Consider the following 18,067-nt stretch of genomic DNA (forward strand, 5'->3'; position numbering starts at 1 on the left):
CTTGGCATAAGGAAACAGCAGAATATTTCTTTTCCATACTTCATCTATAATATTTTTTTATTTTTCACAATAAAGTTTTAGAGTTGAAAGTAAGATATTTTATCAGTTCCCAGGGACTACATCCTAGTCCTTCTTTATATAAAAATGGATACCGTTTTTGGTATGGATACCTGCCATTTCTATTCTTTACATTTCCCATCTGTTGACCTTAATCCATATAAATTATTTTTAAAGTCATCTTTAATGATTTTCTTCCTTAATCTGCTTTAATTTTTCACCACCAAAGGCTTACTTTGACCTGATTAATGAATGTTAACTTTTTTTTTTTTTAAGTCAGAGATTTCAAGAAAAATAATACCACATGGCTATTTTTTGTTACCTATTAGCCTTCCCTTTCTGAGCTGTCAGAAGTTATTTTTATTTTATCTTCCATGACTTTTTGTATCTGTTTTCTGATGTAATTCCTAAATAAACATGCCATGACACTTCCTCAGCCACCTAGTCTTTTTTGCTTTTTCCTTCTTATTTTCCATCAGTTCCCTAAAACTATTAATGCCTGATTTTCAAAACTCATTTCATTTTCTTGCAGATTATGCTCTTAACCTTTCCTTGGGATCTAAACACAATAAACATTTGTGGTGGCCATTACTAAAGTTTTTAATCTCCAACTAGATCCACCTAGACCAACCATCCTACAAACCACTGTAAACATCTGTTGTTGGTATCTTTTCTACTAAGGTCTACTCTCTAAAAACCCCCCAAATGTGATATAATCTATGACCATGCTATTTATTCAAAGTGTAATTAGGGACACTGACATCACCTACGAGTACGTTAGAAGTGAAGATTCTTGCTCCATCTCAAATTATTGAATCAGAATCTGCATTTTTAAAAAATCCCCAGGGATTCCCATCCACATTAAAGTTTGAGAAACACTGTTGAATGGTGAACCGTGACCTAAACAGTTTAACTAAAAAGTTAAAGTAATCACCAGAAGTTCTTGCAAAATTATTTTGATAAATGCAACAAACGGTCTCATTTATCTTTTTCCCACCTTTGAAAGGTCAAATAAAAATGACATTACAACTAACAAGCATACTTACATTACTCTTCAGGATTTAAAAAGACATTTCAATAACAATATTTATTGTTGGTTATATTTAAATAGATCAAATTGTTTTCCACACCAACTCTACATAGATGATACTTAAATATTATTAATCTGATAAGGTTATACTTCTTAACAGGAAGCGTGGAAAGAAAGTTTCAATATGATAAGCCAATGCTAAACATGTACCATCTAACCAAAATATTTAGTTATACCTAACTTGCCAGAAGTATGCCCAAGTCGTTCTGACCAAAGCAACTGAGGTACTTGAACAATAACGAAATATATAAACACATACCATTATAATCAATGGGTTCAAATAAAAACAAGATTTGTCTTGATGATATTTTTCACTTTTTTCCCCACAAAATTTCAAAATAGTGATTTAGCTGATAAACAGTAATGGCCTTTTAGAATATATTAACCTCTGCTTAATCTACTTAAAAACCTAGGCAACTGAAATTTGCAGATTTAAAGGATTCCTGGCGGAAGCTTGAAATTAACACCCCGAGAACCACCTGTATAGATGTCTCTGTCTCCAGATTCTATTAAAAAGTGCTCAATATAGTACATGAGATCTCTAATTATGCAATATTTTCATATTTAAGGAAATATCTTCCCCTTTACATGTTTGAAAACTGAGGCTGAGCTCCTTTTTCACCAATGTTACTATACTTAACAATATTGGTCCTCACCTTTAACCCTGTGGGAAAAAACTTTTAAGTGACCAAACCTCACATTATTTTAAAAGGCATGACTAAGTTGTACAATTTTATGACTAATTTAACCTCCTGTCCTCTTAATAAATGGACAGCTAGGCCTAAAGTCACCCTTAGGGAATTTTAAGTAAATAGGTGAATAAAACACTACTCTTGCTTATTAGTTTTTTGAGGAAATGTCTATACATGATTGTGATTTCAGTCACAGATTTCATGTCTAAATAAACAGAAATGTGATTTCTTTCATAGCAATAGGAAGATATTCCCCTATGTGAATAAAATATACTCCATAGGGAAAATACTTAATAAAATCTTATTTCTAAAAATAAATAAATTTAGGGCTTTAGGTAGAGCCAAAAGACACCAATAGAGCCTAAGCCTAAAATGATCATCAAAAATCAACCTCCTTCTATTTTTGGAAAACATACACCATAAAGCAGTGAGCTGCACCACCCCTGCCCCAATCCGCCCCGATCCCCAGCTCTGCCAACTCCTAAAGGTGTCCAAGTTTAGATATTTTTGCTGTCAGAACATTCCTTACTGTCTCAGTGAGTGACCTCTTGATTTGGGAGAAAAGGAAAATAAAAACAGTAAACTCTTTCTGGAAAATATTGACCAAAGAATTTTGTCTACTCTTTCTTAAACAATAGGGTACACTTTTTCTTCCCCATAGCTCATATTTTCTTAACAGTCTTCATTTAAAAGAGACTAGACAGAATGTATTACTACTCCTTCTGAATGGTTTCTTACTCGATTTATTTACAAATCATTAGGTCACTTTCCTCCTAAATCCTTATTGTTATTAATGGTACAGTATTCAGAGGAATGAGCACAGTACTTCCAGTAAATTTCCATTCTGAGTTGCAGAGCTTCTACCTTTTTGACTGGTAAGGAACTAAGTACACCTTCAAGGAAAAGAAGTCACAAGAAATACTACTAGATTAGGGCTATCTTTAAGACAATGGGATCAGTATGAAACAGAGAGCCTTCTATATGGTATTTCTTACACACTGGAGATATTTCCCAGTGATGCACCTAAATCCTCCAACATAGCCTTTCTCAAATATTCCCTCACTTCTCTTTCACTTGCTGAAATGTCATGTCAAGGGATAAAGGACACTGGGAGAATAAAATGCCTACTAAAAGCACTGTACAAGTGTTTCCCTTTGCCCAACTCTATGTTTTCTAGGATCATTTCCAATGTGGATATGCCACAATTTCACCAGAGAAGCTTTATAAGTAGCCTATTATGCCAAAGACAACAATCCCATCTGACACTTGTAGACCCAGTTCTAACCCCAGTAAAGCTACTTTCTGATACTCTAATAAACCCACTAGAGTTCATTCGGTACTTTTATTTTCACTATCCCACTCCTTCACTACCTTCACTTGAACAGGTGCCCAATATCTAGTACTAAATTTGAGGAACAGAACTCCATTTGACTACAAAAGTCTCAATTATAGTACTATTGAATCTTTTTTGCACAGTTGAACCCATCACACCCCACCCAAAATCACCAACACAACACTTTGAACATGTTAAATTTTATTAAAAATATTTAACATTGTACAAATATTCCAACACAGTTATGGTACCTGAACACTGTACCAAAAGCATTAATTTTTATTAAACTGCTGATTAAATGGTCTTGCAAATGTTCCTATTTTAATATTCTCATGTTACTGTATGCGTATCAGCAATGTAATGTTTGCAGGAGCTTTCAGCTCAATTATAGAAATAGCCTTATAACAGTACTAGACATCATAATAAGACTCATTAAAGTACAATTCTATCTGTGTTACTCAACAGGCTAGAGAAGTCCCCTTTGTCCAACCATCATAAATGAGACATCAAGATACGCAATGTTCATGGGATCCTGACAAAGTTACTACAGAAAATGAAAGCCCTTTTTTATATTTGAGGAATTCAAGTTTTCCCCCATAATGCTTCCTTCTTTTTTGGTCCCATGAAATGTATTTTATTGTTAGTGTATAAAAGCCAGTAAGTTTGCACTGCATTTTCCTTAAGTTATATGAACCCCTCAGCACTACTTGAGTGATCCTATTGCTAATTATAAAACTTCCCTAGGATAACACGGTATTAAGTGCAATCTAAAAGTTCGACACCCCAATCATTTCTATCACTGATACATGCATAAAACGTGTCAGAAGAGAAACAAGTACTTTAACACAATGATACAATCACTGCAGTTCTTAAAGTATAATTTCATTGTAGTAATATACAGCTACTCTATAGCAAGCTTACAGATAAAGGTTTACATTCATGACACTGACTAGCCCATTAATACCTAGGAGATTCTCCCTAGACTGATACGCCCAACCAACAAAGAAGGCATAAGAATATTGAGGAGGTTCTAGGCATGAAAATTCATAATTACTTTTAACCAGTGCTTATGTTATACTACAATTACTTTTTATGTGGTAAATAGTCAGAAATGCCTAATTATTACATTTAATTTCCTCAATTTATACTTTATCATCATAGAATCCCCTGAGTATGAGATTTTGCTCTTCAGTAATGACCTAAAAATCTACTCTAATTCTATCAATATCTACTAATCCCATCAGCTGTCATGGGTTTCAGACGAAACACAAGTTGATAGATTTGTGTTACTGCTATATTCAAGGTCCTAATATTTCAGTTATGTAATTTCCTCTTGACCTAAAGTCATCATATCAAATGTACTTTTAAACTGAGCCCACTCTTGTTTGTCAAATTGCTAAAACTTTTAAGTTTCATTTTATAACGTTAGTATCTCTTTTGGAGGACTTTAAAAAATAATTTATCCTAGTGTTTAAACCTTCCATTCTATTAACACCTTCCTATTTTATTTTTTTTTGCGGTATGCGGGCCTCTCACTATCGTGGCCTCTCCCATTGCGGAGCACAGGCTCCGGACGTGCAGGCCCAGCGGCCATGGCTCATGGGCCCAGCCGCTCCGCGGCACGTGGGATCCTCCCGGACCGGGGCACGAACCCGCGTCCCCTGCATCGGCAGGCGGACTCTCAACCACTGCACCACCAGGGAAGCCCCACCTTCCTTTTTTTTTTTTTTACTAACATTCGTGTGCAATAAATATTTTTAAAGATGCATTATAAGCTCATCTACCCCATAAAAATGTAAATATAAGGAAAATATTAGAGGGATTGAAATCACATAAAATAAAGTAAATTTACTGTTTCTCCAAGAGATTTAGAGTCTATCTTGACCACTTAAAATATACCCTGCATATTTCATTACTTCATACTTGCAGGCCTTTCCTGCTTATATACGAATTTGAGAATAAAGAGTATGAAGTACTTATTATATGTTCCTATTAAGAACCGTATTACCTAATATTAAAGTCTTATTTTTCTACAAGGCTGACATAAATGCCCACTTACAGAATATGGGCATTCTCCCAAACTTAATGACCCACTACTGACAAAAAAAAAAAAATAGGAAAAAAAAAAGTTCTTACCAATAATTCCACTGGTTATCGTCCCCAGCGAACCCCACCTAGCAAGTCGACATCATGACATGTCAGGTCAGGGCAGCCTCAACCTCGCTTCCCTGATAGTCAGGTGATAAAAGGAAGGAGTTAAAACAGGAAAAGTACACTTGCAGATTTCTGGATAACATCTGAAAATGATTAAAAAACAGAAACAAAACAAAAAACCCAGAGCTTCTGGTAACCTCTAAATAAAAAGTATATATGTATATATATTTAAAAGGAAAAAAAACTTTCCTAGAAAGATTAATAATGATCACTTCCAATTAAATATTTATATTAAATTACTGACCAATACATTAAATATGCAATATTTTTAAAGTTTAGTGTTTGCATTTCAAAAATAAAAACTAATCAACAAACTTCTAATGCAAAAGTAAACATGCCTTGTCAATGGATTTGTCATTCTGGATTCTCTAGTCAGTCACCCAATCCACTGTCTTAGAACAACTAAGTTAACAGAAGCTCCCATTCTCAGAGAAACATAAACACACTTATAAATCCAGTGCACTCTTTCTATAAGGCTTTTTCTTAGCTGCTCACTTAAGTGGCTTCACATAATAAAGAACAACAATAACAATTCTTCTATATACTTTGGTTGGCTTTAAGAATACTGGATAGTTCAATATAATAAACTTCTCTTTGGAAAAATCAAAATGGTAAATTTTAACATCTTCAGAAGTCTTTTTAATTGACAAGTGATAGCCTTATAGCAAGTATTTACTGGAAGGGTTTGGTTTTACAAATAATACACAATTAATAAAACGTAGGTATGATTATCCAAATGGGCAGGAGGCAAATGATGCAATGAGTTTCAAGAATATTATATGGCTTTATGCTAGGAATGGAATTTTACGTCCCTTCTCTTCTGGAATTTAATATATATAATTTATTTCGATGCATGCTGACCTTTTTAAAAAGAGGGTTCAACTCCTAAATCACATTTCAAAGTCAAATGAGAGAAAAATTATCTACTAACAGAAAGCATTGGGCTTTCTTATGCAGAATAACCCCAGTAACTAGAATAACTGAAAAACAATTATGCTGAACTCTTTTGTTTAAAAAAACTACCTACAGAACCATAGTAACTCAATTTCCACATCAATTGATCAAATAAACTTGGAATTATTAAAAATCTGGCTACTTATTAGAACTTTTTTGCTTTAAAAAAATTAAAACACCATCATATAAATACATACATTTAAGCAACTGCTATAAATGAGTGATCAAATAAAAATTAGTATTTCATTATGGGGAGGGGGCATATATATGTCAATCTCAGGAGGGTACCTACAAAGAAGAGGTCATCCTCAATATAAAGTAAAAATCTTTCCCAACACAAACGTTCCTGTAGCAGGCTCAGAAGTAAAACCAAATGAATTAGGTTGGGGAACAAAAAAGATGGCAGGAGAGTCAGAAATCAGATTTCCCAGAACTCATAATTTGTGCCTATTTAAGAAAAAAATCTCATGCAAATCTAGAATAAAAATCTCCTCAACTGACATTTTTCAGGTTTGTATATTATTTAGATTGTTAAATTTATTACTTCTGTGAAAATTTAAGCTCTGAAGCTATTTTCTCGGAATAGCTTATAATAAGACATCAACAAGGGAAAAGCTCTAGAGTGAGATTTAATGCTTATAAAGTTTTGTCTGTCTGTTAAAAAACCTATAAGGCAATATTAGAGGGACACCTCTATAGATATATTTTTAATTGGTGAGAGCGAAATATAATTTGTAATTAAAGAAAAGGATTTTGACATGGAACCTAGGTTTGATTCTTATGTTCTTACTAGGGTTTATATTTTAGGATGGGCGGGGAAAGCACATAAATTACTTTTTCAGAATCACTTCTATTCCCATTCCTAATTTTGTTCCTAAGAACTTTGTAGCTGGTAACATCTAAGTTGTAAGAAATACAAACAATTCAAATTTTATTTCTAGATCTTCTCTTCTTTCCAAGAAAAATCAAGGTTTTACTTAAGTCTAGTTTAGATTTATAGTTATAGCTTCAAATTGTATTTTCAAAGTTTAAAGGCAGAATTTAAAGAATGTTTGGTGTCTTTACTTGCATACATGGGCATGAGAAAAACCACCAGATCTAAGCTTCATCAAATAGATACCCATGTTAACTTGACCCTATTATACACAGCAATTATATATAATTCCTTTATTAGCTTCCAACATAAAAGGAATATTAACAAGGTCTGTTAACTTACTGTACTATGTAATAAGTGTACTTTTAAAGAGAAATCAGATATATTGACTTTCATCAGCAAATATTCATTTTCCTCCTCAAAGTCAAAAAAGAAGCCATGAAACCCAAAATATCTACCTGAGCTCACAAGGAATTAAGTGGCTTATAATTTTGAAATCTAATACTCCACTCCTGTCATAAAAGACACCAAACAAGAACAAAACACAAAATAAAGGTGTGCCCATTTTAATTATTCTCCAATGGCTTATTTTTATAATTTAAAAACATTTTAGATTCACCTAAGACTAGAAGGGAAAATTTTATTGGTAATTTGAAAATGATAGAGTTTTCTGCACTGTTAGGGTCAGATTCTTTTGTTCCTTTTATTCTCAAGCAAAAAAAAGTAGTTACAATAAATCAGAATTTCTCAAGGAAATGGAAATAGATGCTATGACTTGGCCAACAAAACTTTAGCCATTCGAGTAGTAAAAAAAATTAAAATAAGAGGTATTAACAGAAAGTCAGAAGTAGGACTACTGGATATTTTTAAGCCTCTCTTAATAAGGCATGAGTGCTTCTCAGAGTAAATTTACATAGCAATAGGAAATTATATTCCTAAACCAGTAACTGAAGTGGTAGTCACAATCATGTATACTAAAAGTTTACATGAAGTTTAGTCCGCAGAGCAATTGACGCCACAGTACTAACATTTTTTCCTGTTATGTACATTCACTCCAGCAAATAAGGTCTTCAGACAACAAATTATCCTTTATAGAAAGAATGTGGGTCAAAATAAATTGCAGTCTGCTTCCCCAACCCCATTTTATTTAACGCAAATTATCCAATGCCTGCAAGAATGTTCAAAAGCCTTTGAACCTGTTTTTAATAAAAATAAAGGATAAAATTGCCAAATTAGGAAAGACTATGAGAGAACATCAATCAGTGCAGTGCTATTTGGAATAAATACTAGAATTTAGTCTAATTCTCAGTCTGATATCCACGATACATACTGGAATAGACAAATTTTGCATGAATTTGATCACTCACATAGGCAGTTATAGTTGGAAAACAATATTCCTTGCAAGGATTACGAATAAAATAATGTTTTAGGACACAATTGAATTTGAAATAGGTAATGTTTTGAATAGATTTTTGAGTTTTATTGAAATCTTACATGAACAAGAAATTGGAAATACAATCACATCAAAGAACAAATTGTCACGGCTTTGACGTTTAAGCCAAACAAATTTTGTAGGGCAGATTTCAAAAAGGTGTGAAGTTATAACAATTTAAAAACACAGTTGACCTACTTCTAGGAATGCAAAACATACAATCATAGGTTATTTTCAATACAAGAAAACTTAAATTTGTTTGCTTTAATTTCTTAAAACTACTAAGACAAAGCACTAGCTTGTATTTTTATTTACAGCATACTCCATACTGCTAGGTAATCTATCCCAAATCCAAAAAATGAAGCTGTCCAAAACCAAAGGTTCTGCAAAATCATGATTTAACAGTGTGCTCAGCTTGTTTTGAAGCTAAAATGAAGCCTGAAAGGATAAAAGCATTGTAACTCCCAGAATAAGGGAACTCTGCAAGCCCAATAATGTCCAAGAGCATTTATGAAAAGAGGAAAAAATAAAAAGACTTGAGTATATACACAATAGTGATTTCTTCAGCCCAATACAAATGGCAGCAAATTGCTACTTAAAGATGAAACAGATAAGCCAATTTTTTTTTTGAAGGATGTAGATCTAGAGCCAATCGTATCTTGCCAGTATCATTTTCAAGCCCTCACTTGTCTATTTCCACTGTTGCCCATAAGTATCCTGATAAAATTCCTGGTTGTCATTATTGTAACCATAGTTACCAGAATAGTCACCACCTTGCTGAAGCGGCTGTTGAGCGATGGGCTGGGAACCCCAGTTCTGTTGGTTGTTGGTCTGACGGCGCTTGGAATCAGGTTGGTTGTACCCATCTGCCTTTCTCTTGCCTCCTACATTGCCCCCACGGTTGCCCCGAGATCCACGGGAACCACGGCCTCTCTGCTGTTGTGCAGGACCCCCTCTGCCACCCCTAGAGCCTCTTGGTGGTCCCAAAGGTGCCCCCCTTTGTGAATAGCCAGCTCTACCTCTTGGAGGTGGTGCTCCCCGCCCCCTTGGTGGTGGTGGAGCACCTCGCCCTCCCCTTCCTCCTCCTCTTCCTCTTACTGCATAGCCATCATCATAGCCGTAGTAGGGATCTTCATAGCCTCCACGATAGTCATGATAATCATAACCATAGTAATCATCATAGTAATCTTCATAGCCATAGTAATCTGGAGGGTAGCCATATCCACCTCTCCCCCCACCACGACCCCGACCTCTAATTGGAGGTGGCATACGAGGAGGAGGGTGATAGTAATAATCTTCATACCTAGCAATGGAGGGAAGGGAGAAAAGAAAAAACAAATTAGTTTGCTTCAAGACTCTTCCTGACTTTTTAAATTACCTGATCTCTGTTACCAAGTTATTCTCTGTTCAAAGATGTATTTACTAAAATGTAGACTCACGCAGTGCTTCTGGAGGCCTGTCTAGCAGCTTGGCGCTCTTTCCTTTTCTTGTCTGGTGGCTTGGCTAAGACTATTTCAATTTCTTCCCCTTCTATTTCTTTGCCATTCATTTCATCCATGGCCTATACAAAATTAGGAAATAAATTTACTTTACACACAACAGTACTTTAAACATAACAAACATATCTCTGCCATTAACACACTTGATAAGCAATTTACTTCACAACTATTTTAATTTGCAAAATGAATATACCCACCAAGTTAAAAAAAATACACAAAGAAAGTACTTGTTCCCCTCAATCTTACTTTCTTATGTGTAAATTATGTTGAGAACAAAACTGATGTCCTACCATTATATTTAAAAAGATAGGGCTTCCCTGGTGGCACAGTGGTTGAGAGTCCACCTGCCGATGCAGGGGACACGGGTTCGTGCTCCGGTCTGGGAAGATCCCACATGCCGTGGAGCGGTTGGGCCCGTAAGCCATGGCCGCTGAGCCTGTGCGTCCGGAGCCTGCGCTCCGCAACAGGAGAGGCCACAACAGTAAGAGGCCCACATACCGCAAAAAAAAACCGATAAAAAGATTGGGGATTCCCTGGTGGCACAGTGGTTAATAATCCGCCTGCCAATGCAGGGGACACGGGTTCGAGCCCTGGTCAGGGAAGATCCCACATGCCGCGGAGCAACTAAGCCCGGGCGCCACAACTACTGAGCCTGCATTCTAGAGCCCGCGAGCCACAACTACTGAAGCCTGTGTGCCACAACTACTGAAGCCCACGCGCCTAGAGCCTGTGCTCCGCAACGAGAAGCCACCGCAATGAGAAGCCTGTGCACCACAACGAAGAGTAGCCCCCACTCTCAGCAACCAGAGAAAACCCGCATGCAGTGAAGACCCAATGCAGCCAAAAATTAAATAAATGAATAAATAAATAATAAAAATAAATAAAAATAAAAAAAGATAAAAGATTGCCAGAGAGCTGCCTGTTGCTGCTACTTAAATCCAAAAACTTAATTCTAAATAACTTCCAAGCTTAGCCAAACCAAAGCAGTAAATTCACAACTGGAAAAACTGCCAGTAGTAACAAACTTTTCAGAATTCAAATTTTTAAACATGTGGCATTCAACATGTAAGTCTTAAACTGTTGATCTATAAAAATTTTAAGGATCTGAAACATAAATGAGGCTATCAGTGAAATTCAATAAGATACTGACCAAAAAAAGCCTAGGTCCCCCCCACAATGCTTAACCTGGAACACACTTTGCCTGAATAGTTAAAAGCACAAAGCCTAGCAAAGGCCTGAACTAATGAAGATTCAAGTACTCACCTGGAAAGCAGTAATCAAAAGTATTCTAGGCTCTAGTTTTTTATTTATGTAGTTCCACCTAATAGGCTCTGCCATAGGGTTCAGGGTTCAGGTAACTCAGTAACAAAGTATCACCTCCTCACCACAGCTTTTCTGTTCCCTATACAACCTTTTCCTCTCTGGATATACATAATAAAATGCTCTATCCATAAAGAATATTTAGTGCTTTACAAGTATCTAGACAAAGATTAAATCAGTATCTTCCTCTAACTAGTTTTTCCCCTTTACCACCTTAGCTTTTGGCTGCTTCAACTAAAGCAACTAAATGAGTCTATAAAAGCTTCCTGGTATAAACAAAAGAGTGGAGCATCTGTCTACTCTCCCCTCTGGCCATCCTGATTTCCAGTTACTGAGCTAGAAATCTTGTAATTTCAGAGACTTCTTTGGCAAACCACCCTTGAAAATTATTTTAAATTACGAACAACCAGTTATTTAATACCAACTGATTCAAAAGGAGTATTTAGAAGGTATACATGTATTAGTTATCTGTCCTTCGTACCACTGGCAATTCAAAAGCCACACATTAAATTCTGTATTAAGCTGTGAATTTTATAAGCAATATTGTCTCACTAATTAGCTTCCATCAAAAAGCAAACCAATAAATTCTAACTAGTCAAAGATTCTACAAGGCACATTTTAAAGCAGTACCCTGAGCAGGAAACAAAAACTGCTCATATTAGAGGTGGCATCACTTTAACCGACAGAACATGTAGAAAAAGAACCAGGCCTGAGTCATCAAGGATTTCGGATCTATCTCCCCAATTACATAAAAAAGCTTTTATTTTGTCTTGTCATCCCCCTCCCCTCCACCCCTCCCCCGCCTTCCGCCAAAAAGGAGAGAGGAACAAGAGGAAGAAGAAACCTGAAATTTCACCCACTAAGGATGGTACTGATCCATTATCATCAGAAAGCAGCAGAGTATTCGGGTTATATGTTCTAGACACCTTATGAAAAGACTTGTTTCACACTTTCCAATACTATCATCAACAAATAAATTAACTATTCCATGCAAGAAATATTTCTAACAACTACTGAAACTGGCAAAACACAGTCAATACTATGAGGATTCTAAAATGACTAAAGAAAGGCAAAACTATGAAGAACTAACCATTCCCTCAGAGCACAGCTACTGAATTAAATGTGTTGTACTAGGTATAAAGCCATGTACACTGCTCAGTTCCATTCACAGGTCCACAAACCAAGGTAAACAAAGTAGTTACGATACACTCATTACCATTTTAGTATTTATACCGGCTAATTACTATTCCTTGTAACATTTTCAAGGTATCATGCTATCAAACCTTAGGCTTATAAAAATAACAGAGAGATTGAAAATAACTTGCCTGAGATCACAAACCCAGTTAGTAATAATTAGGCTTTGAAATATGGAGTCTTACCTGTTATACTACTACCACTTCACAGAGATTATTAAAAGAAAGTTCCAGAGTTCGGTAAAAGCTGAAAACAATTTTATTTGCTTTTAAAGTCACTTTATGTGTTTAGCAAGTTTCAACAAAATTCAAGTATCAAAAAACAAAATTAAAAATTTTCTACCTTAACAGCTGCTCCTCTGTCTTCGAAATGAACAAATGCATAATCTTTCAACTTCTTCACTCTTTCAAGTTTTCCGAATTCAGAAAACGACTTTTCCAGTATTTCTTCTGTCACTGTAGTAGCCAAGTTTCTCACAAATAAAACTTTCACCTAATATAACAAATATACAAATTGGCATTGGCTACTTAATTTTAGCTGAAGTCCTATATTAAAGTATTTCTTCTTATCTTCATGGCATAGGCTTTTCTTCTCTAAAACATTAAGTATTAAAAGTGCTGTGATCTGGTAACTGACTATACTGCTGAACTGAATAAATAAGCATTTTCAGAACTCTAATGGAAAACTGATGAATTCATAAAAGTGCTAACAAAAGATCAAGATAAAAAAATTAATTACATGGGACTGAGCAAACTGATGAGCAATGATTATAATTTCTGTGACTTTCTGTTTGAATAAAAAAAAAAAATCCCACAAGGACTCAGAGGCAGAAAATATACAAATCAATTTTCACTGCAAAGTAAAGGAGCTGTTACAGTGGAGGATTCCTGGACTGAATGTCAATATTATGACATAGTATGAGTGTTTCGTGTTTGGTGATTGCAATCATTGCTGCTTTTGTTGTGGTCATCCATTTACAATGCTTGGTGTCACTTTATTTATCTCTTGTAAAAATAAAATACAGTGTGTGTGTGTAAAAAAAAAAAAAAGAAGTATATTGTAACTTGGATGCTAATGATACTGTGCTACTGTATTTCTGTACACTATTTTTAGTAAGATAAATGGTATACAGATTAATGCTAAAAAAAGTATACAAAACTGTTCAAAAATAGGGTATTGTAAATCTACTAAAATGTTAAGATTATAAAGAAAATAAATGGCAATTTATGGAAGTGTTAAAAAAAAAAGTGCTGTGATACAGACGTGAAGAACAGACTTGTGGTTGCCAAGGGCTGGGGACGGGGGGCGGGGCGGGGGGAGGGATGGACTGGGAGTTTGGGGTCGGTGGATGCAAACTATTATATTTAGAATGGATAAACAAGGTCCTACTGTATAGCACAGGGAACTATATTCAATACCCTGTGATAAACCATAATACAAAAGAATATTCAAAAAATTGTATATATGTGTATAACCGAGTCACTCTGCTGTACAGCAGACTGGCAAAACATTGTAAATCAACTATACTTCAATTAAAAAAAAAAGTGCTATGATAGAAAGTATGAAAAGTACCAAGAAAATGATTCTGTTAGTTACCAATTTATATAAATTATCAGTTCCTTCTCCTGCCATGTCGTTAAAAGTAACTAATACTGTGAACAGGACCTTCAAGGAACCAAAATATATTTATTACCACGTTAATTTACAAATTTAATATGGTCCCTAAGACCCCCTAAAACAACAAATTTTTGTTTTTACCCCCCAGAACTGGATGTGTTGATTCTAAAGTTCATATGAAAAAATAAACAAGCAGGAAGAGCCAGGAAAAAAATAAGAATAAAATTTAGAGACTAGCCCTACTAGACATAACAAACTCTATCAATTCAATGCTTAAATCATTTAATCAGTGTAGTGTTAATCTGAATAAAGATGAAAATTGGATCCATACCTCACACTATACACCAGGATAAAGTCCAAATAGATAAAAAATTTTAAAGGGGGGGGATGTTGAAAGCATTAGAAGAAAATAAAGGCAATTCCTTTATGTAACACTGACCTTGGAGAAGGCTTTGTGACTTAAAATCTATAAACTACGAAGGACTGAAAAATTCAACTACTGAAAAGAAATGACTTCTACACAGTAGAAAAATACCATAAGCAAAGTCAAAAAACAACTTATATCATAGAGTTAATCTCTTTCATATCAGAGCTCCAGAAAATAAGAAAAAGATCAACAGAAAAACAAAATGAATGGAAAGATAGGCAAAATTCATGAATACATGGTTCATACAAAGAAACACAAATGGTCCTTAAATGTATAAAAAACGTAAACTCACGCATGCATAGTAAAGAGAAGCAAATCATAACAGCTTTGAGGTACCATTTGTTATGAGATTTGGCAAAACCCAGAAGTTTGGTCCTATCCTCTTTTGACAAGGATGAGGAACATCAGCCTGTTATATTCTGCTGGTGGGGAGCAGAATACAAGTACACCTCCTACAGAGAATATGGTCAGTATCTTAATAATTACAGATGCATTTACCCTTTGGCCCACAATTCTACCCTCAAGAATCTATCCTACAGACATATTTGCACTTGAATTAACTGAAACAATATAAGCTTACTCACTGGAGTACTATAATAACAAAAGATTAGAAACATCCAATGCCCAGCTGGTTGAATATACTATGGTATATGGTACATCTACAAAACGGAAAATTGTGTAGTCAAAAAATTAAGAAGAGCTCTAAGAGCTACTTTGAAAAAAATGCGAGGATACACTGTTGCTAAGATTTTTTCCCCATTTTTATACCTCCAAATACGGATCCAATTTACAGTCAATGTGACAGATAAGCACTTGTCATAGTTTAATTGGCAGCATTTTATAATTTCTTAGTGGTACATAAAATAACGGTATATTTCCTTAGAGCTGAAATATATGAGATGAGATGAAATATGACAGTGAATAAAGCAAACATAGATCATTAATACAGCTACCAGTAACCATTTGTGTAAAAAGTAGGGAAGGAAAGAATATATACTAATATTTGCCTGTGTTTGTCCAAGGAAGCACTAAAAGGACAAACCAGAGACCATTAACACTGGATGTCTGCAAGGGACAAGGAGGACATGGTAGATGGGGCTAGAGGTGGAAGTAGGACTTCCTACTTAGGATTTAGGATGAATTTCTATGTATAATTTTGATTTGTGAACTAAGGAAATACATTACTCATTCAAAAAAAAAAAAAAAATTAACACACCTACCGAACAAGTCGCCTCAGATAAACGGCTATCTGAGTAAAAAGGATTTTGGGAGAAGACATTAATTCAAGGGAGGAAAGTTTTCCACCTCTATCATTACACCCTTTGTCTTTCTCAATGTTGTCATACTGAAGTCTGATTTCTACATTAGACAGGCCTCCAATTGGTTTATTTACGTTTTTTTTTAAAACTCAACATGGACCTTTTATTCTTTTCTGAGATGAAACCAAAGCATCCTATATAAAAATTACTAGTTGAAACTGTGTTTAAAACATTCAGTAGGAAAAAGGTCCCTTTAAGAAAGATATATTTATGTACACCTGAAACTAACATAACACTGTAAATCAAACTATAATCCAATATTAAAATTAAAAAAAAAGAAAGATACATTTAGGCTCTTTGGTTCTGGTTGATTATAAAAATGACCCAACTTGGCAAAAAAATCTTCAATGAATGATAACACTGATACAGTGAATCAACAGCAGAAGCTTTACACTATTGGGTATACTCCCCCTTGCCCAACCCTGGAACAGAAAACAATAAAGGAGCATTATTCAATCAAGTTTATTCAAATCGGTATTGTTCAAGTTTATAGAGGCTTCCTTTTCATTCTGAAACTTGTTTTTGATCCAGGAAGAATAGTTACTAGAATAAAATCATGAGGTTTTTCTAATCTTATAAAAAGATTTAAGATGAATTTCAATCTGAAAGGTTACCAGAGGTATGTGAAAAGGGGTCGAATAAGCAAATTACTAGCTACACTTTAGATATTCTGGGGGATGTTATTCCCCTCTCAATCTGTAAGTTATTTTTAAAATGTTTTTATACAAAATGCAATACAGGCTACAGTTTCCACAAGGTAGATTCAAAGTTGTAAGAGATCTTGTAAAGAGATTTATCCAACTCCAATAAAATAGATAACATCCAAATTCAGTAAGTTTGCTCAAAGTCACAATTGTGACTTTGTGAAGAAACAAGTGGAATTAAAATCAAGCTAGTAATAAATAAAAATAAAAAATCAGGGCTCTTTAGATTCCCAGTTCCTTTCCTTGACACCTATCTACTCACAGAATATGAGAAAAAGAGTGAGTGACACATCTGAGTCTCTCCAGTTCATTCTCAATGAATCTTCCTTGCTTAATCCAAAAATGCTTTTGCTTACAAAAACTTTTACCATGCTAGTATAAACTAGGGCTCTCCTCCAAACTAATCAAGAGTGAGGACTGTCTCCTCAGAATCTGGAATAAAAAGCTTGAGGAAAAGACTTCTCAGTCCAGAATAATCCAACCACTCATTTATCACCATCCATAGAGTTGCTGCCTCCGAAAAGGAAAGAGACATACACCAAAATACTCGAAAACTCACTAAAAGCAGCAGAGATGCAACTTCAGATGTGTCCCTTCAACCCCAGGAGTCTCCCAGAGGAAAGTCTAAGAACCAGAACCCTTGGAACCATCCTTTACCAGGCAGAGATCCTGGCAATGCAAGTACAGGACTTAGGAGGAAAGTGAGGGCCTGCTACAGGACTTGTCATGCATATTTTGCCACTACGGTATAACAGCAAACGTGATAACCCTTTGCCTGTCTTCATGGAGACAATACTCTAAGGGAGCTTGATCATTAAAAAAGAAAAGCTTTAAAAAAAGAAAAATGGGGCTTCCCTGGTGGCGCAGTGTTTGAGAGTCCGCCTGCCGATGCAGGGGACACGGGTTCGTGCCCCGGTCCGGGAAGATCCCACATGCTGCGGAGCGGCTGGGCCCGTGAGCCATGGCCGCAGAGCCTGCGCGTCCGGAGCCTGTGCTCCGCAACGGGAGAGGCCACAACAATGAGAGGCCCGCGTACCGCAAAAAAAAAAAAAAAAAAGAAAAAAGAGAAGAAAAGCTTTAAAAAAAGAAACATGGGGCTTCCCTGGTAGCGCAGTGGTTGAGAATCTGCCTGCTAATGCGAGGGACACGGGTTCGAGCCCTGGTCTGGGAGGATCCCACGTGCTGCAGAGCAACTAGGCCCGTGAGCCACAACTACTGAGCCTGTGCGTCTGGAGTCTGTGCTCCACAACAAGAGAGGCTGCGATAGTGAGAGACCCGCGCACCGCGATGAAGAGTGGCCCCCGCTTGCCACAACTGGAGAAAGCCCTCGCACAGAAATGA

At 35.7% G+C, this 18,067-nt stretch overlaps 1 protein-coding gene across 5 annotated transcripts in view; it reads right to left on the reverse strand.

Moving 5' to 3' along the window:
- Positions 1–8,667: 8,667 nt before the first annotated feature.
- The window catches only part of HNRNPR (heterogeneous nuclear ribonucleoprotein R), a 35,200-nt gene continuing 25,800 nt past the window's right edge, over positions 8,668–18,067 (reverse strand). For all 5 annotated transcript variants that reach the window (XM_067723545.1, XM_067723523.1, XM_067723535.1 and 2 more), the window contains 3 exons: positions 13,002–13,151; positions 10,086–10,207; positions 8,668–9,949 (listed from right to left, as the gene is read on the reverse strand). In XM_067723545.1, the coding sequence (XP_067579646.1) occupies positions 9,337–9,949; positions 10,086–10,207; positions 13,002–13,151 (885 nt within the window). In that variant the 3' untranslated portion in view covers positions 8,668–9,336. The remainder of the gene's footprint in view (positions 9,950–10,085; positions 10,208–13,001; positions 13,152–18,067) is intronic.

Source organism: Pseudorca crassidens, chromosome 2 (assembly GCF_039906515.1).
Source record: "Pseudorca crassidens isolate mPseCra1 chromosome 2, mPseCra1.hap1, whole genome shotgun sequence".
NCBI classification, from domain to species: Eukaryota; Metazoa; Chordata; class Mammalia; order Artiodactyla; family Delphinidae; genus Pseudorca; species Pseudorca crassidens.